The sequence below is a fragment of the Chaetura pelagica genome, unplaced genomic scaffold (assembly GCF_000747805.2).
Source record: "Chaetura pelagica isolate M959 unplaced genomic scaffold, ChaPel_1.0 scaffold222, whole genome shotgun sequence".
Classification (NCBI taxonomy): domain Eukaryota; kingdom Metazoa; phylum Chordata; class Aves; order Apodiformes; family Apodidae; genus Chaetura; species Chaetura pelagica.
The window spans coordinates 3,387,499-3,401,094 of record NW_009952711.1 but is presented as its reverse complement, the minus strand read 5'-3'; the positions used below and the strand labels follow the sequence as shown (position 1 = coordinate 3,401,094).

At 40.5% G+C, this 13,596-nt stretch overlaps 2 protein-coding genes across 2 annotated transcripts in view; both read right to left on the bottom strand.

Moving 5' to 3' along the window:
• MTMR10 (myotubularin related protein 10) overlaps positions 1-7,162 on the bottom strand; it is a 43,321-nt gene extending 36,159 nt beyond the window's left edge. The window contains exons 1-3 of the mRNA XM_009994517.1: positions 7,155-7,162; positions 4,182-4,260; positions 189-365 (exon numbers count right to left, since the gene is read on the bottom strand). Of these exons, the coding sequence (XP_009992819.1) occupies positions 189-365; positions 4,182-4,260; positions 7,155-7,162 (264 nt within the window). The remainder of the gene's footprint in view (positions 1-188; positions 366-4,181; positions 4,261-7,154) is intronic.
• A 1,005-nt stretch (positions 7,163-8,167) lies between these two features.
• TRPM1 (transient receptor potential cation channel, subfamily M, member 1) overlaps positions 8,168-13,596 on the bottom strand; it is a 72,160-nt gene continuing 66,731 nt past the window's right edge. The window contains exons 26-28 of the mRNA XM_009994516.1: positions 12,520-12,719; positions 11,247-11,379; positions 8,168-9,434 (exon numbers count right to left, since the gene is read on the bottom strand). Of these exons, the coding sequence (XP_009992818.1) occupies positions 8,168-9,434; positions 11,247-11,379; positions 12,520-12,719 (1,600 nt within the window). The remainder of the gene's footprint in view (positions 9,435-11,246; positions 11,380-12,519; positions 12,720-13,596) is intronic.

Sequence of the window (13,596 nt, the reverse complement as noted above, 5' to 3'; positions counted from 1 at the left end):
CTGCCGGGGCGGCCATCTTAGGGAGGGAAGCGGCCTCCGTACGGCGGCGCGGAGGGCCCAAGCGGCCGCGGATCGCGCTGGTAGCCGAGAACGGAGCGTTTTGTCCATTTTTATGTGGGAGCTGCCTGTAACGGCAGAACTGTTATTTCTGACCAGACTGACAGCCGGTGGAGGTTCCCGACCCTCACCGATGCCCTGTCGACCTCGGCTGGGGGCGGAGCCTCCCCGGGGCAGCCCTGGGCGAGCGGCGAGGAAGCGATCCCGCTCCCCGGCCTCCGGGAGGGAACAGCAACGGGAGCACCTAAGCAAAGGGTTTCCGCAGCTGACCTCTGAGCCACTCGGAGGCTGAAACCTCCACACCAAGCCTGCAACGACAGGTTTTTATTGTGACCGAGCCTTATCTCAGATCAGCAGTGAAAATCCAGCGTGAACCAACCACTGCTGAACTGCCAAGGTCTAACACTGCTGTTGTTTTAACAAGTAGGAAACCCGAGTAACTACTCACATTCTTTTGGTGGCCTTTGCACCCTTAAAGGTCCGTGTTGCAGGTGTTTATGGGAGCACTGACTGCAATGAACTTGGACACTGCAATGGAAAGACCTAGAAGCAGCAACAGTTTGGGTGGAAATGGGGTTTTAATGAAGAGCTCCAGAATGGGAACACAGAGGCCCATCAGCTGTGAGACCTAAGGAAGGGGAAGGGCCGGGGTTCTCCTGCTGGTGGTCCAAGCACCAAAGAATATGGTGAAACCAGCCAGGCCTCTCCAGAGTTTGGAGCCAGGTCTGATGCATCAGGCAGGGTAAGAAAGGCTGGTGGTTCCTGTGCCTCCTGGTGATCCCCAAACAGCTGGTGCACCACAGTGATAGTTCAGCCAAGAGTAGTTCACTGAAAGGCCCGTGGTTTAGGGGCAAGAGTTGAAGGCACAGGATGTGCCAAACTAAATGCTGGGATTAGTGCACTGTAGCCTCACCTTAGAAAAAAGCATGGCATTAGTCAGCACACTGTCATTTTTCTGTAACAGCTCACATGTAAAGGCCTGCTACAGCACAGCAGGATTGTAATCAACATGACAAGGACAGTAAAGAAAGGGACACATCTTTAGACACAAAATGGCACATGCAGCACCCAGCATCAGCTGCAGGGTCAAGGTCTTCCCCTACTATCATTAATAGGAAGCACAGTACATTGCATTATAGACCCAGGGATTTTTTTTGCCAAGTCAGAGGGTAGATGTTCAATGAAAGAACACACTTGAGGGCACAATCTGGATTCCCCAACTTAGATGAGATGTCCCATTGATGCCAGCAGGGAGATTTGTTTGGCCAGTGAGGAGGGAACCAACCTACTGGCACTTGCCTAGCTTGAAGTATCCATGCATACAGCTGATGCTCTTCAACAGCCCAGGGGAGAGTGCCAGCAAGCACTTCCGTAACAATACACTACTTTGGACTTGCAGGTGGAAAAGATAAAAACAATCCCATTGTGTAGTATTTTTAAACTGAGTGCACCTCCTTGCACAAGAGTCCTGTCTTATTTGGTGTTGGCAGACAGTTCCCTTCATTTTATCCTGTATTTTCACATACAAGATTTTTATTTTATGCTGCAGACATCATTGTCCATGCAGCATTCATCATTTCAGAGTGCACTGTGTTGCAGGATTAGCTGGTGGTGTAATGCTGAGTACCCAACAGTGCTGTGAGAGCAAGCCACAGCTCCTGTCCTGCTGGTGACTTTCCCCTTTCACAAGCTAAATCCCTTGGATATTTCGTAAGTGAGAAATACTGTGGGACTTGCCCTCATCTTTGTTCTTCTTTGAAGTTTTCTGTTCATATTCAGAACATTGTTGAAAGGAAACAAAAATCAGAATAGTAGGAAGAGAAAGCAAGGGGGCAAGGAGGGCAGAAACTGCCCAAATCAGCTAGGCTTGCAATTGCATATAACAAAACTGCCAGTGATTAAAAAAAAAAAGACAGTTATTTATACTACAGCAAAATTACAAGAGTTTCTGCATCATCACAGAGATTTCTGAGAATTGGATGCAAATGCATTCTTACTCTTGAGGGAATGAGGACAGGATAGCACAAATTTCCATTAAGGAAAAAATTCAGGGCTGTTCTGAAAACAGACAAAATCAAACCTAAGGTCTCCATAAACATAAGATCACATAAGTTGCCACTGGCTGAGTTTCTGTGCCAGTGAGAGGAGAAAGTTGATTTGACAGAAGTGAGTATTTTGGAGGAGCAAGTTAATCCTGCCACAACTTGCAGTGGGATACAAACCAGGCAGTGCAGGCAGGCAGAGCAGGACAGGTAAGTAGGGCAGGGTAGGCAGGCAGGATGGGTAGCTGGCAGGGTAGGGCAGGCAGGACAGGAAGGGAAATCCTCTGGATCCACTGACACCTTCTTGGCAGTGCACTCAGTGCCTGCCCATCTCCAGCCATCCTGCTTGCCTCACTTGCTAAACCAGGGGTTTCTGAGAATGCCTTTGTTCTGTGAGAACAGTCTTTGACAGACCAGTGGGCAGCCAGCTGTGCAACAAAGACAGCTGAACTGTAAAGACTGCAGATGCTTGTTTTAATTCTCATTAATTTAAAATAACGTAATTTTTTACTCAGTGCAGTTATTTTCCTTGCCTCAACATTAAGCTGTTCAGTGATATCTCCTGTGTGCTAGACTGACCAGGACCTCTACATTTATCCACTGTCATGGCCCTCACAGAACCAGCTTGGCCTGCTCTCCTGGTGCTACCACATCCCACATGCTGCATGGCAGTCCCCTAGGGCCTCTTTTTGCATACGCTGCAAATTGTAACAGTGAAGATAATGATCTGCTTAGCTATGGCTACGGTGTACAACCTGCTGTATTTACTGCACGGCGCATTTTCTTCCTAAAAGTTCTAGTACAACCTCATAAGACAGCTCTGTGGCTGCAGAAGTGCTTTGGCTTGTGCAATACATGAGGGCTGGGGTTAAATCAGAACAGATTTTCATAATGGTCCCTTTTGATCTCTCAGCAGATTAAAGAATGGCTTTCATTAGAGATGTTCAAGAACAGGTTAGACCACCATCTGCCACTGATGCTATCAACGTTGCTGAACTTGTCTCTAGTGTAGATGATCTCTTCCAGGCCTGTATTTCTATAGCAACTCATGTGTTTTCATAGCTTTCCAAAGAATGGTTCATTTGTTTGAATTCCAAGACACAAAGACATACGTGTTGTCTGATTTCACAGCTGAGCTATGTGCCCAGAGATACAGCAAGTATGTGGCAAGTCTGCAAAGTCAGAATTCACTGATGAAAGTCTGTTCTGTTTTTCACTCAGGGCATTACAGTTTATCACTATACCTGAACATCTTCTACTTGTGCACTCAACAGTCTGCACACCCCAGCTGCCTCAGCCTGCACTCTGAAGCGTGGGACTTGAGCTGGGGACTTGTGAGGAAGCCAGCCCCCCAGGTCTGCATTGCCTCTTATAGAAGAAAAAACACTGTGCCTTAAATTTATTAAGCAATTGGAAAAAGAAAAATCTCTTTCCTGAGTGTCCTTGATGAAGATCCAGCAGAATAATATTTAAAAGATGATTATTTACATAAAACCGCAACTTTGAAGGATTTGGCCAAAAATATACATGAGATAAAATCTATGCCAATGTTTTAGTTTCTTGAGGTAACTCAGAAAGAATGTGTCCTTTTGAAGGCACGTTTGTGAAGTAGAGGCAATATCTCAATGTGGAGATTTAATGATCTTGAACTTTGCTGTTACAGAGGGCTACTTTTCTCGTTAATCATTATGTAGGTACTACTTCCCTAGAGTTATTTGGAGCAGTTGAATGGTACAATGTTCCACTTTGGTTTGGGCTATTTTACAGAGGTATTGTGATAATAATTATCAGATAACCAGTGCCCCTAAAACAGAATCCAATCTTGTTTTCATGGCTACTTTTGAAGGCTGTTGGTCTGCTCAGGTAATAGCTTGCTGAACATAACTCCAATTAGCGCTTCTAGAAACAAGCAGGATGAAGCACTGCAGTTTCATAGGGCTTTTAATGTTGTAGAGACAAAAAAGGAGCAGGCACATGAAATTATGCATCTCCTTTTTCATTATCTTTAACATCAGGCACAAGGTGGATACCGACACTTAAGTATTTTGGCTGAATAATTTAAAGCCTATTATCAAGACATACCTTACATCCATTGTAAAGATACAGGACACCAATCACAAAGCAGCACTTTGCCATATCAAATTTTGTTTCTGCAGTAAGGCTAAAAGTTGAAAAAAGCAAAAAAAGGTTGTAGTTTTAAGGAAATGTTGTATTTTAAGTTACTGTCTCACTTCTCCCAAGGCTTATGTTTTGTCAGCCTGGAATCCAACCTCTTGCTGTGAACTGTTTTTTGACTACCTCAACCCTCCTGGACTCTGGCACCAGTTGAAATGGGCATTAAATGACCATGCCAACCAGGTCCTTCCATCCATTTTGCTTTTCTGTGATGCTGGATGCCAATAAGGGATCAAAAGCCACAATTAGCTCAGGTGACCACTGCATGCATTATCTGCAGTGACTGTAGTGAAAGGAAAACACCTCTGGGACTAATGGAGCCTCATAGGCCAGTAAACAGAGTATTGTCACTGCTAGTAACAGGCCACAGGCTTTATGCTGACTTTGTAAGGCCTCAGGCTTGTCAGGATTGCTTTGTCTGAACTTGTCTTAACCTATCTCAGGCTGTGCCTTCATTTGTTTAGCTGTGACAGCAATTTTTCTGATTACTAGAAAATCCAGGTGTAATTCTAGGATTTGAAAGCCAATTAAGAAAAACAAGATGTAAAGTTGGTAGCAAACATAAAAGTAAGCAAAAAATAAGGAAAAAGAAACCAAGAACATGAACATCATGCTCATCCTAGTGAAGGCCCTGAGATGCTGACAGCTGGCAATATTTGGTCACTAGGCCCATTGCAGCCACTGAGGATCAGGCCTAGATGATCATTGCAAGTGTGAGAAAACAAAACAAAACAAAAAACCCACAACAAAACAAAATAGCTAGATAGTAGGCAGTGTGCATATATCAATTTTACCTTCTTGTTTTTTTCCTGTAGTAGTGTAGAGTATTCTTTGCTCTCCTCTCTTCTTGTCTCTCCTCTCTTGTAATTAGATCTAGACTAATAATAATTAATATATTAGACTGGTAAAATGTTACACTAACCATATATTCCTGACTTCACATACAAGGTGTGTCACCTTTTTTTCATAACAAGCTTTTGTGTGTAACTCTAGGACAACTAGAAGTGACCAGTCAGACAGGACAGTGGTGTAGAAGTGATATGCTGGCCATGGCACTACTAGGTGGGACCCCAGCAACATGTCCAAGTGCTGCTGACACTCTGGAAACTCACCTCCTCCTTTTGCTTGGCAGCAAACCAGCTTTGTGTCAGGGGGTTAACTACCCAGAACACCACGACAGGGCACAATCCTATGGATCTTGCAGACCTAATGAAATAAAACTGCTGACATCCTGTTTTCTGACAAAGCCTTACAGATACTTCTATTATTCAATTTTTTATTTAGAAGGACAGATATACATTTTGCCAAAGATGACAGTCAAACCCAGAACCTAGGAAAGCATCCAGAAAAGGCATATAGAGAAACCATAGTCGGAAGGTTTCAAAAGCTACTTTAATTCATTACTAAATAATATGGAAAATAGACTTTCTTAGTTCTTGGGGATCAAAATCCAGCATCTCAAATGGGAAGAGTGACTCTGCAAGAGGAGGGGCTTGCAAGAGCAAAGCCAAGCTAGTCTCAGAATGAAGCAATGTAAAAAAGCAGTAATTTGTGTCAGTCGATGAACTGCACAGGAAAAAAGATCTAGGTAAAGTGTTTTGATAACAGTGTAGTGAGCAATTTGTTATTCTGAATTAATTTCACTTCTTTTTCATATGTTTCTTTATAAATATTTTTATACAAAGTAAATTAATATAAAGGTAAAGTGTTTATGTTTAAAATCTATATGCTGATAAATTTGTAATGTAAATGCTAAAAAAAATATCTGGTCAAACAGAGCATGATTGAACACACATTTTATAAAGACAATGTAAGAAGAGGTATGCAACACACTATTTTGTTCCACAATGCATACTGCTTGTTGAGCAAAGTGCTGAAAAGCTGTGTCCCTTTGTGTTTGTTAATGAATCCGTTTCTGGTGTGTGTGCAGGCAAACAATAAAAAGGCATTGGCAAACTGGAAGCTATTTTAACCACACATACAAAATGGCTATGTAGTTGTACAGCATGGTAACACAGAAGTAAACATGGAAGTGAAACAATTTCTTTCTGTTTTTACAAAGTGTCAACTTCCCTGATGTTGAATAAAAGAGAAGCATGAAAAGCAAAGTGTCAACAGTGTTCTGACAACAGTGAAACCAGTAAACCTGCTAATGACACCAAACTAGCAAAAGTCCATAGTAAATGATGACTGAGCTTTCAGAAATGTCTGTGCAGTTATCATGATGGCTCAGTATGGTAACAGTACTTTAAGGTGTAAGTATGGATGGGGTATGAACATATAACACAAACAATAAAAAGCTGATGCCATCAATACATTTGTAGAGTCTTCCATCAACCTCTGCATTTCAAAATGCTGTAAGCAGCATGACCAAGGGGGATACTGAGACCTACAAACCATAGAGTTGATGGTGGAGGAAGAAACTCTTTTTAAAATAGCATATGGACAAGTCCTGATGGTTAATGAGTTAAGCAATAAGCTTTTGACCGCTACTCTGTGGACAAGTAACATGCCTTTAATTCATTTTCTTTCTTGTCTGTTCAATGCTACCCATTCCCCACAAAGAGGTGCCGAGTACTTCAGAAAACAAACTTCCTACAAGGTAAGAGAAGAATGAGGGAAATGACACCATACTGTTATGAAGAAAACTATTCAGACCTACTGCTTAGAATGCCACTGTTGAGACAAGTGTGCCTGCAAGATGTAACTATAGGGGTGGATCTTAATCACTGAGGAGTAGTAAACACTTCCAGTGTTCTTTTTTTTTTTCCTTTGACTATTGATTTTGAAATATGCTGAAAAAATATATGGAATTTTTATTTTAATCTGGAAAATTTATTTTTTGACTGACTCCTAGAAACTGTTCCTTGTTCTTCATACGTCGTCATCATGAAATTGCAAAATGAAAGATGAATTGGTCACAGATTTGCTTCATTTTTATCTCACTGATCTGAACATCTTTCCTGTTTTGTTTTGTTTCGTTTTCCCTTGCAGGCATTTAAAAAAAAAAGAAAAAGAAAAAAGATTCTTTACAGGGACTTCTACTGCTATCCACATTTACATAAAAAACTAATGCAGATCTTGGATTAAGATTATTAAAATCTCTATATACTTAATATACTTAAAATCTCCCTAAACATTTTGAAACAAGGATCACTGGCTTTGTACAGTTTAAGGCTGTCAGCATGCTTTGGGGTGGGGACAGACATTATCCTGAAAGCAAGATTATGTCACTCAAGTTCAATGACAGGTCAAGAATATGTTGTGGCTTTTTGGGTTGGGTTTCTCCAAACACAACTGTAGTTTTCCACTCAGACCTATTTGAGTGGAAGAAAACCATAATGTTGCACCTTTCTGAAAGAGGAGCTAAGAAGCATGCATGAAATCAGAAGTGAAAGAGGGGACTGCATAATTTTTCCTTGCCTCCAACAATTTTGTTTTGACCTGAAAAACACAATGGCCACAAAGAAACCAGCTGCATAAGTAAAGATAGAAACTAAGTCTGGTTAAAAATGTGTTCAGTTTACGAAGTCTTCTGACAAAAAAGAAGAAAAAATATTTTCTAAATAATTACATGATAATATTGTCCTTCTTTTGATCGCTTTTATAAAGAGCTTGTCAGTAAATGAGTTTATGAGGAAGGCTGAAGTGGAACAAAGAAACATCTGTACTGTTGGCATCTGTAGACTGTGCCTAGTTTTTAGCTGCCCCCATCTCCCTTTCACCTGACCCAGCAAGCATTTATTTGAAACCAGAACATATATCAAGTTTTAAATGAAAAGAAACAAATATATGCAAAATTCTTCTTTAGAAATTAATTCTAAAATCCATCATTTGTTCAATCAGGCATGCTGCTTTCTTGACTGTTGATAAAACAGGGTCCATAAACCACCTTAACATTCCGTTTCTGTGGATGCATTTTCTTGCCTAGCTTTCTGTTCTTCTGTTGGACTGCCAAATGCCACCACCAAATTAGTTACACTGCTGGCATGTCCTGGTCTTTTTAATTTGTCCTTTACAGACTTGGCTTTTCTAGAATGGCTGTGCAAACTCTTTGACCGTACTGATGGGAACCCTGAAGTCCTTTCTGGCTTTACTGAGAGTAAATTCTCTTTCTCAGCCTTGACAGTGGCAGGCATAGAGGTATAAGACGCACTCATACCTGCTTCACCAACGTCACTGTCATCATCTGTTTCCATCTGTACCTGTTTCTGCTCTGCTTGCCTTTCTGCTTCAGAGACCAAACCAGGGTATTCCGGAGGACGTTCCTGAGAAAGCTGCTGTTCAACTTCGTATTTCCACTCATTGGCCCATTTTTCAATTGTAGAAGGGCCTACTTGATCCATGATGGTACTATATTCTGCAGTCCAGTTGTTAACTCCTCCAACCAGCTTCCCACTCTGTGCAAATATAAAGCTCCTTGACTTCATCATAGTGGTTTGACAAGTACTGAATGTTTCAGGAGGAAAGTAGCGCATTGCTTTAGGTTTGTCCAAGGGATAAGAGATGGCTGCTTCTAATTTGGTATGTTCTACTTTTAACCGACTGTTCAGAAAATCTTGTCTTGGTACTGACTGACTGTTCGTAACAGCATCCATCTGGTTTATACTTTGAGGAACCATTACATCACTCTCAAAAATCCCCTGCTTTTCATCCCCAAAGCCACCTGAACCAGAACGGGGTCTGGAATCATTCTGTGCAATTTCTAATGTAGATTTGCTGTCATCTGCTGTAGCAGTAGAGATATACTGGAGACTGGCATGGTGTTCTGGAACCAGCATCCTCGGGTCTGCCCCATCTTCTTTTGTACCAATAGAATGGGCTATTTTACGCAATCCCATGGCTGGTGACATAGGAGCGGTGCTGTCATCATACATTAGCTCATCGCCACCGACATGGTACCGGTACATGCTGTAGCCATCAGAGCTGTTAACACTGCTTTGCCTTAGGAGATATGCAGCATCACACTCAGAGGAAGCCCGTGACCTTGTGTATGTCAACTCAGATTTGTCAACGCCTGCCAGCTTCTCAAGAGCATTCACCATCCGACCAGATAGTTCTTCCAATTGAGAGAGTCGAAGGTCAACTGTTTGAAGAGAAGCCTTCATAAAATGTTCTCTCTCATTCACTTCTTCTAGCCTCATAGACATATTTTCAACCCTGTTGGGTACAAAAGAGGAAGCACAGAACAGAAGTTCTGGAATGGTGCAGTTACCCATTATAAGCACACGGCTACTGATCTCTTCATAAGGCATAGTTTGTACTACAAACACAGAGATGTGTATCATCATTCTTTTTTCCTATGTGGAGCATCAAAAGTATGTGCATCTTCTCCTGATCTGTGCTCTCCACACACCACACTAGAGGGCTGCTTGAACTTTGCCCTTATTTATGTGCCAGGAGAGCACAAGAGTTGCAGCCCTTAGGGACAGCTATTAACATTTCTGAGTGTGCCAGCCATTTCAAGTTCAGTTGTCCTCTTTCACTGTGAAACATGGATTAATTATATAAAAAATACTTCCTAATGACATGCTCACAGGCTGGTTTAAAGTAGCATCAAGGAATGTTTTAAAACAGGTTTTCCAGCTGTATGAGAGAGAACATACACTGCTGTGTATGGGCTTGCTTTAGCTCTCTAAGTAACTTTCAGTTATGTATCAGCTGAAGGGCGTGGAATTACTGTCTAGTTCAAATAAAATAATATTTTTCAACTTTCTTTTATCATTTGTATCATAATGGAAGTTATGGTACCAGAAGAATGCATATAAAAGTAATGCATTAGAATACACTAGTAAATCAACTGTGGAAATAAATTAACGTTCTTTTGCTCACACACACAAAAGATGATGAAGCATCTGGAGCAAGAAGCCAGGAGAAATAAGCAAATCAGCTTTGTGGCCACAGACCATAGTGAATCACTGAGGCTTAACAAGCCCTGCTTTATTCTCTGCTACAATACCTAGGATTTTGACAAATTGCCATGGATAAATAGTGTGATAGAAGCTACTCGAATACATGTAGCAGATTTCATTAGCCTCTCTATTCTCAAACTTTGCATATAATAATGTAAGACATTCAGGGCCTCCCTTCAAGAGAAAGATGCTTATCCTTTCAATAATGACATGGCTCACAGAGCTACTTCATAAAAAATGTGTGGAGAAAATATATGGAGTAGCTCATCTACTGTGAGGTAGACCAAGATGAAAGAGTGTATAATTTTTGTTATAGGAAGAATTTTTCATCATGTCAAAGAAGTGACAAAAAATCTCATCCTTTGACTTAGAATTGCTCACAGAATAGGCAGAGCCTTTGGGAACAGTGCTGCCAAGTGACCTGGTAAAAAACTGGTGCTGCCATCATCACTGTGTGCTTACACAGCACTATGTGAACATTATCTAGTCTTCAGAATAGCGTAATGATTTACATGTGAATATTCCCTGTCTTTTAAATGGGGAAGTTCATACTGAAAAGATAAATGCCCTGTTCAAGGCTTCCAAGAGAATCTATGGCAGAGATTAAAATTCAGTGGTTGTGAGTGCTGGACCCTAATGCAAACCATAGGTACAAGGGAAGAATCCTCAGTGCTTTTGTCATTAAGCTGCAACACGTTTCTCATGGTTGGATGAGTGTTGGAAGCTCAACAAGTGGTAATTTGCTCAAACAGATAAAGAGCCTAACTAACTGTGATCTGAGAGGGAAAAAATTCACCATGGACAGAATGTTCTTATACTAAAATTGCAAAAACCAGTGACCTTTAGTGACACACCAGTAGGAGCAACAAAAAACTTGCTCTTGTGAGAGATGCACCCGCACTGGTATTTACTCAGGATTCAGATCATCTTCTGATTTGGTGGTAATTTTCTTCAAGATCTAAATCTTTTGTACCTTAACTCAAGTTTGGTTATAATGAAGACACAAAAAAGCAAATATTTTTCCAGGTAAGTGGTGTGGGTTTTTTCTTATAATAGGTACCTTTCAGAGGTAACTCTGATGCGTTCATCATTAGATGACTGCTGCTCATCCTCCTTTTCCTGGAAGTACTCTACTACACACTCTTCTTCAAACTCATACAGTTTTTTTAGTTCTTCATCATTCAGAAATAACTCTGCAAAACAGAAGAACAAAATATGAGTTTCCTTTTTCCAAACCTCTTGCAGTTGATTTAAACCAAATTTAGCAGATTATTTTGGACAGATGGATCCTGCAGATTCTACTTCTACATTAAAGGAATAGATGATTTTGTAAATAAGAAATCAGTGCTTAGCCAAAGATGGCCACAGCCTTTAGGGCAATGTAATGCATTATGACCATCATCTGCTTTTGTGACAATTCACTGAGGGCTGTATTTTCTCAATGATGCTTGCACTTTTTAGCAGTAGTGCTATGCACTGAACAAGCTGACTAGATTTTACAGGATAAAGACTAGGTCAACCTCTGCCAGTTTAACTGTTCCCTCACTCAAATGTTGTTCTTAAAAGGATGCCAGTTAGAGGCAACAGATAATCTGATCTAACAGGTTGTTTCCCAGACATTTTTGGGATAAGAGCTTAAAAAATTTATAATAATGTAAGGAAAATCCAAGGGAAATTTAATCCTTCTTTTTTTTTTTTTTTAGATTTGTCTCCTTGTATTTGGAGGGAGTGTAACATTTACTTTTCCCCCCTTCTTTTTTAACTCAGAAGCATATTGTGCAGAAATATAATTGCTTACAAAAATGTTTCCTGTGAAATGTAGAAATACAGGATTAATTATGAACATCTGACTACTTCACTGCGGCATATAATGAAAATTATAATAAACAATTACAGAATATGTCAGGAGAAGAATCCTCACAGTTCTCCTGAGAAAATAACAGCTCTATCTCTAAGATGGAGGAATGGAAGTGGGAATACTCTTAGACACAGATTGCTCACAATCACAGATCTGGCACTAGGATGACATTCTCAATTTCCTATTTTCCCTTCCCAAAATATGGGCTTCATCAGAACTTGGTAAAAATGGATTAATTAGATGTCACCTCACTGTTTTAAGAAAGCAAGTGAAAAAAAGTCCTCATTAGCATTACAGCATTGCATGTTCTCAGGAGACCAAAGAGTTCAAGAGCTCAGTATCAATTTTGTCCCATGCTGTCTTCTGCAAATACATTTGACCATCAGCATGAACAAATGAGTTCAGCATTGGAAAAGCTGCTGCTTTCTGCTAATATGGTGCAAAGAGCTCAATTTAGAGAAGATTTCTTGCATACTCAGTCCCCTGTCACGCTCATCCTGGTCTCCTTCACCCTTCCTGCAGCGACAGCAGACTCGCTTCATAATAATGTACACGTGGCTGAAGATAATCATTGGTGGTGGGAGGACAGGTCTGTCATGAAATGTCATGATCAGCTGGTACCGCTGGAACTTCCAGACTTGGTTGGATATTGATTTTACCTCAAAGAAGGTGTTGCTGAAAGGGAACATAGGTACAGTTTCTATTAGGCCCCTAAGTTTACTTATCATTAAGCAAGTACTATGTTGAAAAAAGTAACAGCTAAATAACAACATGAAGCTACATGACTTGCTTGGCTCTTTGTTGATGCTGCTGAACTTGCTGAACTGATAATTAACACTATTTTAGTGTTCCCTTTGAGAGCAGCAGAGCACAAGGTGCTCTGCAACCCTTCTGTACCACCCAGAACAGTCCTACTCTTATGTCTATTTGCTCCTACCGTATAAAGTCCTTTAGGTGTGAGTGAAAAGAAATTCACACAACTTATGAATCACATAATTGGTATTTTGGGGCTTGGTTATAAAAGTTTTTCTTTTAACACATGCCAGTATTTGATATTACACAAAGAATAAACTCCATGAAAGGTATTTTGTATGCTAAACCCAGAAGCTTCATGCAGTTTGCCTTTAATATGCTAATCAGCTTGACCTACATAGAAGACTTTTTCAAGTTTTCACAAGATGTCCTAAATTCAAACTTTTTTCATTCAAACTTCTAACTTGAAGACATGCTGCTATTCTTGCAAAGGAATTTGTTCTTGGAAGCCAAGGCCTTATCATTTCTATGACAAAATAAGGTGTATTATAAAGATGTTTATTTTGTAATCCAGAGGATATGAAAGTGTATAAGCAGTAGTATTAAATCCAGACATAGCAGTAATCAAGGTTATGAAATACCAACTAACAGAAAGCAGACTTGATGTTCTGTCTTAGATTAAGCTTTTCAAGCTATTTCAAGCTATTTCCAAGTATATGTCTGAGCATAGCTCAGACAGCTCACACCACTTCTGTGATGATGCTGAGATTAGTATTTTTTTATATTTTCTGTCCACTTC